General features: G+C 35.2%; 1 protein-coding gene across 1 annotated transcript in view; it reads right to left on the reverse strand.

Moving 5' to 3' along the window:
* Positions 1–4,743: 4,743 nt before the first annotated feature.
* klf15 (Kruppel like factor 15) overlaps positions 4,744–15,683 on the reverse strand; it is a 12,557-nt gene continuing 1,617 nt past the window's right edge. Inside the window, exons 2-3 of the mRNA XM_066698376.1 lie at positions 13,878–15,074; positions 4,744–6,789 (exon numbers count right to left, since the gene is read on the reverse strand). Of these exons, the coding sequence (XP_066554473.1) occupies positions 6,621–6,789; positions 13,878–14,956 (1,248 nt within the window). The 5' untranslated portion in view covers positions 14,957–15,074 and the 3' untranslated portion in view covers positions 4,744–6,620. The remainder of the gene's footprint in view (positions 6,790–13,877; positions 15,075–15,683) is intronic.

Raw genomic sequence — 15,683 nt, forward strand, 5'->3', positions numbered from 1 at the left:
TATTTACTATTTACTATTTACTATTTTATACTGCAATTCTAATAGGGTAGATTATTTTTGTATACAAAAAAAAAGTAGAATGGGTATGGTAGAATTGTCGCAGGATACTGTGTGGATAAAGACAGGTGTCACACAGAATTCACTTTTCCCCTGCATGTCGTGATCATGTGCAGTGCAGTCATACTTCAGTCACTTCACTGAGGTGCTCTTGATCTCCTCAAAGCCTGTGCAAAGGGCCTATGGTTCTGAAAGAATGTTACAGTTCCAAAGTATAACATGTTTGAGACTGAACTCAGAATTCATTGTCTTTAAGGAAACATGTACAGAGTATGCATGCAGGCCTATTGTAATTATTAAATGTATATGCTGTATGCTGCTACATTGTCAAATAATAAAAAATGCATTATTATCTGTGTACAATAACAAGGGAAAAACTGCTGTGAAAACTGGTTTCCTACAGAATTAGGGTTAGGGGGAGAACGACAACTTTCAAATTGTTCCTTCTTACACTCCCTTTATTTGGTATAGTGCCCTTCACAAGGTAGCCACAGAGCACTTCACACATTAAAACAATTAATACAAGGTATGGAGCACAGAAAAACTATAGGATTAAAGACTGTTATAGGAGAAAATAAATCACGGCTTAAGGCCTAGGCCTAATGGTTGCCTCTCCTTCAGCAAGTATAACTTACCAGACAAGCAGCATGAAGATCAGCAAGCTCTTAACTGATACCACAATCTGTGATCTTCTCTCTGGTGGGTGGTTCCTCTTATCCCTCAGGAGGTGTGTGTGTGGGGGGTGCCTCGTTATCCCTTGGGAGGGAGGTGTCTCATTTATGGCTGGAAGACGAGAGAGACTGGGATCAGATTCTGATGGTGAAATAGTACAGTGAGCATAATATGTTAATGCCCTACAGGTTATGAAGACCGGAAAGACTGAGATTAAAAAATGAAACTGAGACAGAGGGGACATGTTTTACATATTTTACCTAGGCTGGAAGATCCTTCCATAATTTAAGGGCCCTATAACGTAAAGCTCTGCCACCTGCGCCTGTACCTTTTTTATATGTATGTTTGATATCACAAGTTTACTAGCTTCCTGTGTTTGATGATGTGTTCATGTTTTTTTATTTTGGTAAAGATCCTTGCAGCAGCATTTTGAATTAACTGAAGTGCAGAAATAACTATTTGTGCTACTTGACTGAATGGTATTACAACAGTCCAATTTCGATGTAAGAAATGTGTATCAGTTTCTCAGTGTCATGTAATGAAAAAGTGTCTGAAATTAGCAATCTTTTTCTATTTATAATTTATTTATGTTTTAACAACAATGTATTTTTTATTGTCAACAATGTTTCCTTAAAGACTTAAAGAATTCTGAGTGTTATCCTTTGGAACCATAAAACACTTTCAGAACCTTTCTAGCTCCCTGATAGAGGCTGTGCATTCATGCCGAGAAGAGAGGCATTGACAGGAGCTGTGAATTAACGGAGAGAGCTGCTGAGGCCCTGTGTACACACCTTGAGGAGATCAAGAGCACCTGTGAAGTGATTAGAGAGTGACCGCACTACACGGGCACATGACATGCTGGGGAAACAGATTTTCATGTGGAACTGAATTCTGCGGGACACTGGAATATTACGCATCAATGCCAATTAAATAGGCCGTAATGCGCACAAGCAACATCCCAAAACTCACTTGCATCGTTCATGGAATTTTAAAACTACCATTACAGCAAAACTCACTAACTGCTGTGAGTATCATATAAAATATTTGTGAGTAATGACGCATTTGACAATCACACCTTCTACAAAAAGTGCATATAAGATTAAATAGGATTTTTAGACAATATTATGTTTATATATCTTCAGCTAGTTAACCTAGGTACTTGCTAGTCCACAAGTTACTAGCTAATGTATACAAATGTTGGGAACCAACCAAACCTGTAATATTGTTTTTTGAGAAAGACACAATATTAAGCTTCTGGTTCTGATTGCAACTAGTTACACACACATACAAACACACACATAAACACACATTATATACTCAAATTGACTTGGTTAGTTTAATATTATCACCAATGTGCTAAATTAAGAAATGTATTTATTTAAATTAAAATTGGTTCAAACATTTACCTTCCTATAATACTTAACCAGGTCTGGGAGAAAACACTATTATGCCCTTCAATTAAAAGTTTTGGTAACTGTAGAAAGAACAGGCTATTTTATTATTTTTGTCAGATTCTATTTCTCATGGTGCATCTCATTGCCTAAAACTAAATAAATAACTAAGCCAGGATAGAGCCCTCATCCCAAACAGCCAATATAAACAGGGTATTGGAGATTGACTTTCAATAAGACATTACAATAACTAGAATATATTTTAAATGTAGCTCCTTCTATATTCATTACTCTGAAATCTTATGCTACATCAACCACTATAACATTACTTATTCACCTGCTACTCCAATGTAATTTGGTATTCTTAATAAATTAAGATACAGGCAGTTTCAGTGTCTTTGAAATAACTAGACCCCCAACTCTGGACACCATTACCCTCAGATATTTATAAATGACCTGACAACAGTTGATCCAACAGTTTGAACTTCATATCCAGTTGTCCAAAAATACATTGGTCATAAATCTTGCAAGGGCCTGACTTTGGCGGTGCAAAGTAAGCTATATCTATAATTTCCATGCCTGATATAACTCTGAGGCAAAATCACTGTAGAACATTCAGCAGTCTATAATCTTCATATTGAAGGAATGATGTGGCATATACTGATCACTGCTCTTAAGAAAAACTGAGAGATGGAAAAATCAGCTTTAAAAAAATGTCAGTTCATGTTGGATATTAAACTATAGAAATAGCCTAACATCAAACATCAACAGACCAATTTGTTATGTGATGATAATAATAAAAATACAGACATTATGAATTCACCTAAAGGTTTTGGTGTTAATGCTTTAATTTACTTCTTCAAAATATTAAGCAAATTTCCAGTTTAAAAAATACATAAATGCTTATTTCATGGTCAAAGTTTAGATCCTTGTTCAGTATGATGAAACGAGTCAATGAGTTGAATCTCTTCTGTTTATCTCCCAAATCTTAACATAGTGTAGTTAAATCAATAAATTACAGCCACGCTGACCTGTGATCTCATTTCATTCTGGTTATTTAAGATATATATCCTAGAGAGAGGTTGGACCAGATGGTTTGTGTTAAATCCTCCCGTGCTCCCCCTACAAAAGCTGAGTGCAGAAACTGATAGGCTTGATGGTATGGTGTAAATTTTAAGTGTCAGTCTCCCTAATTGTACTTTCATTCTGCCTCTCTTGATGTAGCATGACTCGGCAGTTCTGCACCATTAATAACGAGACATACATGTGGTGTACATCTTGCTTGCCACGCTAGGCATGCTTTGGGTTTGTGCACATATCTGGCTTTTCTTTTTCTTTCTAATTTACTGGAAAAGACACCAAAAAATAAAATAAAAATACATTTTAATATTCTATATTAATAGAATAATAATAATATAAGTTCTATCTAAATGAAACAAACAAACAAAACAACCAGTCACTATTACACTGCATACCAACCAGTTCAAATCTGTCAAACTGTACACTTACATATCACTTTTACTAAAAGTTGGATGACCCCACCAGTGTCTGATTAGCTGTTTGACAAATTAATGAGACAACCAATATGTCTTTATTCTCATTCAAGACAATCAACCAATCAAACACCCTGATGGGAGATAGTGCTCAAGGCTTGTAATTAATTAAGGGCAGGGTATCATTCAGCTTTATTCTGTAACTTAATCAATACATACCTGACAGAATCCTCTTCCATAAACTTCTCGTCCAGGCAGTGATTCAGATGCTGAGAGATAAAGTTAAAAAAAAAGGACCCTTTTGAAAGGTGATCGATCCTGCTTTTCAAAAAAGGAAAAAATATCCAACAGCTTATTGGTATAAAAAATATGTCAATTAGAATGTTATGTAGGAGAATTAATGTATTTTTCAGGCATATAAACAATATTTTCAGAATATTAAAGTTTGTACTGTAATCTGAAGAATGGGATACAGTCCCTATATTCTCTATCCAACAAGCATATTTTGCAGCATGCTGATGCATTTTCTTGTATATTGTATTGAATCGGGATGACAAATAAAGATGCAGGCTTAGTAATTATAACTTATAGGTACTTTACCCAAGTAAAGTGAACAACAAATAAATCACATGTTAAATGTTAAGTAACAAATAGCATATTTTCTAATTTTTATTTGAACATTAATTAACCTTAAAACAATACAGCTGTGAACTGAAGACAGACATGCTAAATGCTTCAATAGCAACTAACTTGGAAATTAAAAGGAATAAATTGTATGCTTTTTATCATTTAGAGTGATGCAAACCCACAAAGAGCTACAGTAATGAACTTGAGTGTACAAAACATTAGGAACACCTTCTTAATATTGAGTTGCACCCCCTTTTGCCCTCAGAACATACTCAACTCATTGGGCCATGGACTCTACAAGGTGTTGAAAGTGTTCCACAGGGATGCTAGCCCATGTTGCACTAATGCAAAAGTTGAAGGAAGTCTGGAATACAGTCCCAAGCCACAATTTTGAAACAGATTATTTGGGATCTGACTAGATGAGATCTTCAGATCAATAAGCTACAATACTAACAAGCAATTTGGCTCCTGGCTTTGGTTGTGAATAGAAATCAAACACAAAATACAATTATTTTTCAGGTTTATTTGTAAATGCATTTCATGTAGAACAAAGAAAAAAATATATATATTTATATATACTGAATTGTTATGTTATGTACACTTGTTTACAGTTTACACTAAAAATTTACACAATCACAGACTTAAGATATGTTATTAGAAGATTTTTTTTCATATAGATGCATCTATTTACAGTTTTTCTTATTTACATACATTCATAGGATGTGAGAAATACCTGTTATTACAAGCATTTTTTTTACAATATTAATTTCAAAACTGAATGGAATGAATGCATCACTATATGGCATATTGTACTCATGCTTCACTGTGAGTACATACATACATATATATATGTGTGTGTGTACATATATACATACATATATACATACATATATATGCATGTATGTGATTGTGTCTGGCATACCACATACCTATATGTAATATGCCAGACAATATATATTAACATATATGTTCTTCACAGAGCGTATAGAACATGCAGAACTGCAGTGTTTTATTTCTGGGCCATACAGGAAAACTACAAACTACAATTACATATCTTTTCACTACATTCTTTTATGACCTTTTTCAACATTCTACAACCACACGTTATTATACAGTAAAATGAGGCTGGTATTGTTGACATCTTTAGCACCAATGTGTTCCAGTTTGTTTTAGCATCTACAAAAACAAAACTTTTGCCTCACCAAAAAGGTCTCATAATATAAAAGTACTGTACAAAGGCTGGTAGGTGTTCCGATAATACGTTTTGATGATGTGAGGCAGATTTGTTCATTTTCAAGATACATAGTTATATTTCTTTAAAAGTTGCATATTCATAAAACTCTAAAAGCCTTTGCTTTCTGTTTAAAACAAATACTGATTGCAATTTTCTTTTTTTTATTGCTAGACTAACATATTGGCCCCAGTTAAGGATATCTTGGATTCCCCTACATTAAGGCCTAACAATTTTATCACACTGGTTTTATACCAATATCAAGCCAGTTAAATGAAGCAATAAGTTGACTCTTCAATAGAACCACACTTTTTCATTCTTCATTAATTCCTACAAGGTCCAGCTTCATCATTTCAAATAAACACAAGACCTTGTTATGTGTACATACATAGAGCTCTTCATTTTTCATTTTTTTAAATTGAATTTGCCTACCTGCCTTTTATTGATGCTTTATGCCAAAGCAGTTTCTCAATTTAGCTAGATATTAACTGCCTTCACATTTAACAGTGCCCATCATATATGTTGCCAATACTGCAGCACAGATAGTAACCTGATTCAGAGTTTAATAATTATTATTAATCATTATAATAATTTTGACTGTGCAATTGTGAAACCTTTTTTTTCAAATCCTCCTTGCCTGCTTGTGTGTTTATTTTTTCTTTAACCATATTAGTAGCCAGATTTCTTTTTTTTACTCTACATAAAACAAGCTACAAACATAAGCTTAAAAACATAATTCAATAAATATCCTGGTAAGAGAAGCACTTCTCACAACTCCTTTTGGTATTCATAGACAGTAGATGAGGACTGAAGATGGCTTAAGTACAACAGATAATGGCTATAAAAAGGCAGGTTATGCTGACAAGAAATACACAGCGAAAAACAATGAGCCCTATGTTCAGATATAAACATTTTATTTTTCTTAAATAAAAAAAACAACTCTGAAACTAGTTCAGAAGAAACATCAGGTACAAACGTATTATCAAGTAACAGTGTTTTTGTTGTTTTTTTGCTCAGACAATAAATTATCACAATACCACAAATAAATGATTTCTCTTTCTCTCACACAGATTCACATACACGCACACAATCACTCACTCACACAGTATCCCTCCTTAGCTTCTGTCCATGTGGGAAGTTAACATGGGGTCAGTTTGTTTTGCGTACTGTCCGGCTGCTTTGTGGAAAGCGGTGGACTTTGATGTGTTTGGACAGGTGATCGCTGCGGGCAAACTTCTTCTCACAAACAGGACACTGATAGGGCTTGACTCCAGAGTGTGAGCGCCGGTGTCTGGAAAGTTCATCTGACCTGGAAAACCTGCGACAAACAAGAACAAAATATATATATATATATATATTTTAGACACATTGGTGCATTTGAAACGCTGACATATTAATGAAAACAGCTGCCATAATCCAGTAATACACAAAAACTTCAAAGTGTTTGTCCATGTGAAGGATAGCATGTCAATAACAACTTGGAGGAATATATTTGACCACTTGAGTACGTGTATCAACTATAATTACTTTCCTGAAAATATTAAATCCCTGAAAATGTTATACATACAAAATAGTTTTGAATACAGCCTTAATGTGTATAGTTTGATAATAAAATGATTATTTTCCCAAATAGTTGTCTTAAATGGCTACAGCAAAATGATTGAGACAATGTTTGTTGAGAAGACATAGGATAATATTGTAGGGCTTTAGGTTTAAGTACTCAAGTACTCAAATTATTCACATCAGAATGCTCAGGAGATAAACTAATCCAAACTCTAACCACCAGGTTGTATTTTCTTCTCCTCAGAAACCATTGTTGAAACTGTTAAAGACTTAACAACAATAAGAAGACTGCAAGTTTGTTTTAAACAGGGAGATAATGTTTCAATATAAAACATTTAGAAGATTTTCAAACAGAAGCCAGGGGTTCAAAGCATTTTTGCTATACAGCTCCAGCTGGAACAACAGTTGCACATAGATGACCATCCCTTCTCTCATAAAATAGTGCCATATTTAATATTTAAAGTATAAACAATGAATGAAACATGACACACATTAATATAATTCAATCCTAGTCACTAATGTGCTGAATTATAACTGGCTTTAACCTTGATAAACATTTGATCTTGTGTGTGTGTATGTATGTGTGTGTATGTGTGTGTATGACTCACAAAAATGCTTTTATTAAGAAAACCTCCAATGAGTATTCAAAACATCTGTGTCAATAATTTACATGTAATGCTTTGAGAAGATCAACTCAGGCTGAATTTGTAAATACACAAATGCATGTAAAGCCCACACTGTTAAAAGACAACCACAACAGATGTAGACTCATATTTGTCATATCTGGTTGACATTTAAATATTCTACCACTCTGAGGCCACAATTATTTACACAAACACTTATATAAATGTAACTGTGGAAAGCTGATTACATTTTTGTAAGCAGTTTTACGCTTCATAACCACACAGTTGTAGTTTCTGTTGTTTGTTAGTTCTGCTTCTTGCTTTATGTGCCTCTAGACATCAGCTTTCAAGTGTCTGTTTAAATCTGTGACTTCTGCATAGCAAATAACACAGAAACATAAACATAAATACCAACTTCACTTTCTCAGAATTATAAATCCATCAACAAAGAAAGCAGATAAAAAACAAAAATATTTAATTTCCTAAGAACTCTGCTATACAGATTTCAGTGTAACAGTTTCACAAGTATAATTTGTGTTGGCAAACAAGTTCTCAGTTCAACAAATACACAAGGTTAAAATATGAAATAAATGTTCTTCAATGTTATGATTTCCGAATAATCTTATGAATGTATTTACATTTATTTATAAGCCAGACATCTATTGTGCACATGCAGTATTTGTTTGAATAGAATAGAATGTGTATACCAGTGGTCCACAACCCTAGTCCTGGAGAGCCCTAATCCAGTTTGTATTACATAGATCATGCTAAATGACCTATCGATCAGTTAAGTCATTTAACCAATGAAGAGATACATGACAGTATCTTCTGATAACAGTATACAGATGTATGTTCCAAACTATCTCTAAATGACAGTACTGATCAAAACACTACCTTGTTAACTCATGTCCAAGATCTGGTCTGCAATACTATCTATCTATCAATCTACTATGGTTATGCGATTTATTTATCATGTACTGCTATGGTTTAAAACTTAAGCTTAACAGAAAAGGACACCCCAGTGGAAAGTGTACAACTGGACAGTCAGTAGTCCTGTGCTGGGTTATTTGTGTAATGTCTCCTGTACCTTTCTTTAAAATGACCAGCAGAAAACTGCATAATGGAGATCTTTTAGAGGGAGTGAGATACCTACACGTATTGAGTATTCATTTTGAATGCAAATGGAAATATCCCCATTTGATATTGAATGATAACCAAAGAAGACAGAAGTTGAATACATTTCCCCTCCAGTGTTGAAAACAAAACAAATGCACTGTAAACCTGTACAATTAAGCTGCAGACAATATGCTGCAGGCAAATCACTAACCAGGAAGAGCAGTTTACTTATTATTTTACATATTTTCTATTACCAGATATCAGATTATAAATGGGGAGAAAGAGCATTTATCTATAAGCGTCAAGGTGCTAATTATGTTTATTGTTTTCTATATCAGAATGTGGTGATATAAATTCATATTCATATTCAAAAATGTCTTCAATGGTAAGATAAAATGAGTTGTTTTGCCAAAGTATTAAAAATGCATTAGGTGTCAGATAACAACAGAACAGAACTTCTTACCCTTCATATTTTGTAAGATATTCTAGAAACTGCAACAAAGAAAGGTGACCTAATGCACAGATTAAATGAAAACCTTCTGTGCAAGCCAACTTATCCAACACCAAACAATGTTTTAGAAAGATGAAAAAACAATACTTTGCTATATATATATATATATATATAGTTTTGTTTTTTTTTTGGTACAAAATTTGTAATTAAAGGTAGATTTTCCATCTTGCTCTTATTTGAGCCTTTCCTTTTCAAAAACATATCCTCTGTCAACAGGCCTTTCTTGCTAAACAGAAGATATCTGATATTTTCTTTATTTCATCTCAGTATTACAAAAACATACAGTAAATTGATTCTGATGTACCCCTTTTTTAAAGAAGAGTGATTCAATAGCTAAAAACAATTCTTCTTAGCTTTCCCAAAAGTGAATGTACAACTTCAATAAGAAACCCTAGCCTTGTGCCTTTTGAAGCAGATCTGCAGTGCTGGCATGCCAGTAGAGGGGTCATGGTAACTATTCACTAGGTAGTCTTTGTGAGTTACATTTGCTAGACAGTTCCTTCCAGCACAACTGTGCTTAAAACTGAAATCACTCTTTCTCTCTCACTCCCAATGCCCATTCCAGAGGCCTATTGTCCACTGACAAGCTTACTTTGTTGAAGAATAAAAAGCTGAACAAATATTGCTGGAATTTCTTCGGGAACACCTACACAATGATTTTAAAATCTTACATGTACAAATTATATATTTCTATACTAAATAGATAGGAAATATATATTGTACAACTAAGTATATTAAGGACTATGGTTTACAAGTACAAATATTCTGCCATCTAAACACAGAACAAAAAGGCACATTATGTAATAGGGTAAAAATCCTTATATTTGTTTGCTGAAAAGATGTACAACAAAAGATCAACAAGATCAAAATGCTGAAGTGTACCATTCATTCAAAGAACAGGGCTATGGCTTCAAATTCTAGGTCTTGTGCAACCAGACATGCATCAGAAGCAAAACTGAAATCCTGCTGGGCAGCAGTGGAATACATATTATGCAATACTATTCTCCACGTTGTAAATTCCTCACTTTGCCTTGACTTGTTTTGCGCCACAATTTAGTTTAAGCTGAAAAGACAAATGGAAAAGCGAGACACTAATGGCATGATATTTAAAAGGTGCAAAATAAGAAGCTGGCTGCAAATCGATTTCTAAAACCTCATGCAGGTCATTTACAAACCTCCTTTCAAAGAATTCATATGAAATGGATTATGTATCCCTTTTCTGCTCCTTCAAACAAATTAAGTGATTCAGTAACATAAATCAGGCTTTAGCAATCACATTGGGACAAACTTTTTATCTTGCCTCTTTTGAAAATCATTATGTTAATGTTTTTGAAGAAAGAATTACAGTCTTGTGCTTGATACTTGATCTCTGCTTGCTCAAGTCATTACCAAGTTGAACTATGACTGCACAGTTCCTCATGTCTTTTCAGCATGGGACAAATGTGCAGCAGGAGAGTTAACAGGGCACAACTGTTAAGAGCTCTGGATGAAATTCGTGAGTAAAAGAGAAATGGCACATATGGTTTTAATCTCATCTTATACTCTCAGCAAACATTAGAAGGGTAGCACTGAACATCACACAACTCAAAGGGAACTAGTGGGAATTATAACTATACCAAACTCCACAACAAACAATTAGGGATACTGTGAATCAATAATGAATATGCTTTGATATCCATTTCTGATCAAATATAGTGGTACTATTAAACACACATTTCATTTCAAATAAATTCTGCTTCTATAACTGTGTTGTGAGAAGACGATAGAAACAGTACAGGATCCAGTCTAAGATACGTCACTTTAGAAGACACTTCCTAAATTATAGTTTAATCACCAAACGTGTAATATGGACTAGTCAAGTATAATTTAAACCATCTCAACATACCAGCCCCAAGCAATAGTGTGGGAGAGAGAAAAAAATGATTTCCCACAGTTATAAAACATACTCTGCTTTGCCATGACTTTCCATGGTCTGTACCATAGTTTACTATACTTCTCCCTATTTCAGCATGATCTCACTTCCCTTCACCTAAACATGGCATGGTACAGTTATATTATGGTATATTTTATAGGGGGTGCACCTTCTTCCTACTCAGTAGTTCTTAAAATATCAAGCTTTTCAAATTTGGCATAAGACCAATTCAGACTACATTCTGATAATGTCTTGATGGCTATCTCTACTGGTATGTCAGCTCAAAGATGATCTCCAAGTTCAACAATGAAACATGGCCTCAGGAGTTACAAGTGAAAACTGATAATGAAAACCTAAAATGGCATTCCTTTACACACAGTATGTAGGATCCTATGAAATCTTTGTTGTTTTTGTGGTTTAAATTGTTATATTTTGATTGCTCTTATTTTTAAATCAAAATAATCTTGAAATATTTCACAAAATACCACGCCAGGAAATAAATCTTCACTGGCAAAGTAATAAAACACATTTCATAGGGCTATGTGCTTACGGAGCAATCTACCTAATCAAGTAGTTGAGGCCTTGCAAGAAAGTGGAAATGTCAACACGATGTGGAATTGATTAGTTACTAAAAAACAAACAAGCAAGATAGGCCTCCTTTGTTTTGTAACATTTCTTGTGTTGAGCTTAACCCAATGTCGACAAAAAGTATTCTGTTAGAAACACCTCAACTTTGCAGTGCCTAAACCCTGCTCCTTCCTCCATTCTCCTGCACACCCCATGACACTCACTCCAACATGAAACATGTTTAGTTTGGCTACTTGACAACTCATAGCATTTGGCAATTCGAAAGCACACGCTGCACACAAAGTTAAAAGGCTGCATTAGGAGTACACATGTCTATAGCAATATCAAAGTTTATGAACTAATTCTTTATGATCTAAAAAAGTTGAAGTCTTACTCCTCAACTGTGCTGTATACTTCCTCATATTTATTTGCAGACAAATTCAACTGTATTATCTGCAATCCTATTTTTGCTGGGACAGCCTATTAAGGATGTCTTAAAAGATTGGTACTTTGAGATCCCCTATATTACATTTATACATTTATATATATATATATATATATATAAACAAATAAATAAATAGGTGATGTTCCTAGTGACATGAATGTGTGCTAATAAAGCCTTGAAGTAGTCTCCCAGGGAAAACTCTTACACACTGAAAATGCATCTCAGTTTAGGGAATTCCTGGAAAAAAATGAATTCACAACACCCAATATTTATTTATTATTAATAGATTACGTGTTTTGATTCAGTTGAGTTTTGAATCAGATTTATGAAGATGTTGCATTTTGTGTTCAACTTTTTCTTGAAATTCATAAAAAATATAGTGCAAGCCCTTAAAATGATTGCAACATTTGAGTTATATTGGTGTTTAGTTAATTACTACTCTCACATTCATACAATTTTTCACATTAGTAAAGCAGGAAATAATACCCTGAATCCCAGTAAACCTGAACTTAGAGTAAACCTGTTGAGACTTAAAAGAGTTACTTATCTGGAAATGTAATTTTATCACTGTGTCCCTCTGGAATTGACTTTTTTTCATTTTGCTGCTGTTGTGCCTTTAACTAAACTTAAGTATTGTATACTCCTTCTCTGTGACACTATGCTTTTTTTCTTCATACATTAAAATTAAAGTATTGAGTTGTCCAATTCAGTATTTCAAATGTAACTACACTATTTATTTCTCAATGTGTAGAACAGTGTTTCTTGCAGGGGAAAAAACACCCATTTAAAGAAAATATCTGGCTGAAAATATTATTAAAGAGGGCGTATTGTACAAAAACCAAAGATAAATTGAATGCCACTAATTACACAGAAGCCTTCTTCAGCAAGTCATTAAACACAACAGTTCATGCATGTGAGTTTCAGTCTCTGCTTTAAGTTTCTCTTTGTGTTTCCCTCTCATTGAAGTGCAATTTTTATGGCTTCTATGTGGAGATTATTAAATTCCCTGGCTTTTATTTGCAGAATGGGTGTCAATAATGTATTATATGAGACTATTTCATACAGTTTTGTTGTTTAATTCCAAACAGTGATCAGTGAAAAGTTTTAAAACAATTTAATATGGCTCCAACCAAATAAGTTAACTGAAAGAAATGTCTGCTATTATGGCACTGATAGTAAACCTAATGGAATTCTGCATGTATTATCAACCTGGCTCCAGTTCAGATTTTATTTCTTCAGTTCTTGATATGTATGTTATGCTCTTGTTAGCAAATAACTGAGAGAACTAACCACATATTATAGCATTGCATTAAAGGAGCATTATTTTATTACTATGTATAGAAATATTAAACATTTTACAGAGAATTGCCATAGGTGGTAAATATGTAGTAACATTTTAACTAACAGTGTACTGTTTGGACAAAGACCCTTGCATTATAAATTGAACAATTTAAGCAATGATATCAGTCTTGATCTCTTATTATTAAAGCCTGTGTGTTACATATTTAGTTGCAATTCAAATTTCAGGTACTTTTCAGGCTGCAACTGGGTTGTAAAATCCTTCAGAATTCTGACAGAAACATAACAGCTTTGAATTGAATTGAATGACGTTCCTTGACAGAATACAAAAACATAAATCAGGTAAATATCAGGCTTGTGCAAAACATACCTCCATCCACAGCCTTGCCAAGTACATGCGAATGGTTTCTCTCCTGTGTGCCTCCTCAGGTGAGCTTTGAGATGACTGCTCTTGGTGTACATTTTGGTACAACCAGGGAAAGTGCATTTATGCATTTTGATAAGATCCGCAGCAGGATTCTTTTGAAACTTCTGGCCTACCAGGATAGTGGACTGACCCTGGCTTGCATCACCCACACCCATGGGTTTGGCCGCGATGGGGACGGGGGCGATGCGAACAAACTTGGAGGAAGCGTTGAAGTTGGCTGACTGCACCAGCTGAGGCACCAGGGCGAAAGTTTGGCCCTGGATGTTGACGAGAAGCTGGGCAATTTTAATGTCCGACTGTGGTGGCTGCGGTGCCGGTGGCGTTTGTGGCTGCTGCTGCTGGCTAGTCACACTGGCAGAGTTTTGTTCCTGCTTGATTTGGATCGGCTGGATCTGCAGAATTACGGGAACCCCACCATCCACGGACACAGGTTTCCCCCCAACCTCCTCTTTTTTAACAGATTCAGGGGACAGTAGGGTTTTGGTTTCGCTGACTGCCACATTGGGCACAGTTTGGTCTTTGTGCTCGCCTCCTGTTGACATCTGCTGGCCCCCTCTGGCCCCTTTGGACTCCTCCTTAGGCTCTTCTATCAGAGCCACCTCCATGTTCTCCTCCAGGAACTCCTCAATCTCCTCCAAGGTGGGATGGAATACCTCCGTGTCCTTCACATCGGCTGAGAATACGGGAAACTCGAAAACCTCCTCCTTCACCACAGAACCTCTGAGGTCTTTCCTGTCCCACATGAAGCCAGGAGCACTGCCCAAGGTGGTCTGGGCCAAAAGGTAGTCTATGAAGCTGTCCTGACTCTCCACACTCGAACTGCTCCCATAACTGGAGCTTAGAACCTGAGAATCCGGACTGGAGCAAGAGCGGAAACTGGAAGAGTCACTAAGCTCATCCTCAGAGAAGGGAGATGGCAAGATCTGGTAGGTGCCAGCATCAGTCACCATGTCACCGAGGTAGCCCACCGGAGACCCAGAGTGGGAAAATGTCTCCTCGGTTAGTAACAAGTGATCCACCATTCCTGGCTGCTATAGCCTTGGGGGGTGGGGGGGGGGATTGATTTTTTATTTATCCCCACAACAAGGTAACTGGGCAACGATAAGAAGGAAATTGTTTTGAGACTTGTCCCAGACAGGCCTAAGAAAAATAAAAGGAAAATTAACTTCAGTACAAAACCCCCAAAACTGTTAGAGAACCTAACTTTTCTTACAGTCTTTCACCAATTACTCAGTCATTTGTATCCTCTATTTTTAAAACATGAACAGCAAACAAAGCTTCAGAAGACCTGGCTTGTTGCATTCCAGTGCCCTTCTTCAAATGTAGTTTGTATTAAATAAATAAAGTATATTTTTCACTACACAATACTTGCCATTTTCTATGTAGTTTAGTTACAGGACTCTTGATTGATTTAGTAAAGAGATCTGGTCATTCATATTATACATATTTGCCAATTACATTGCAGGATAAAAACAGAATCTGAGAAGTCTGGGGACAATTACATTGCCAATAAAATAAAATAAATAATAATAAATAAATACATAAGCTATGTTACAATCCTATTCCTAAGGCAGGAATAATGTACAAAATGTTTCATTGTAATGGCACATTTAATGAGAGAATTTTGCTGAATAGCACATTTTACTTCGAAGAACACAAACTTAGTCCTTTGGCAAGCTGTGGGAAAAAATCCGTGGACCTTTTACAGGCATAGTTAACTAAAGTGGGAAAAAAACAAGCTAAGGTAAA

Source organism: Amia ocellicauda, chromosome 3 (genome assembly GCF_036373705.1).
Source record: "Amia ocellicauda isolate fAmiCal2 chromosome 3, fAmiCal2.hap1, whole genome shotgun sequence".
Taxonomy (NCBI): domain Eukaryota; kingdom Metazoa; phylum Chordata; class Actinopteri; order Amiiformes; family Amiidae; genus Amia; species Amia ocellicauda.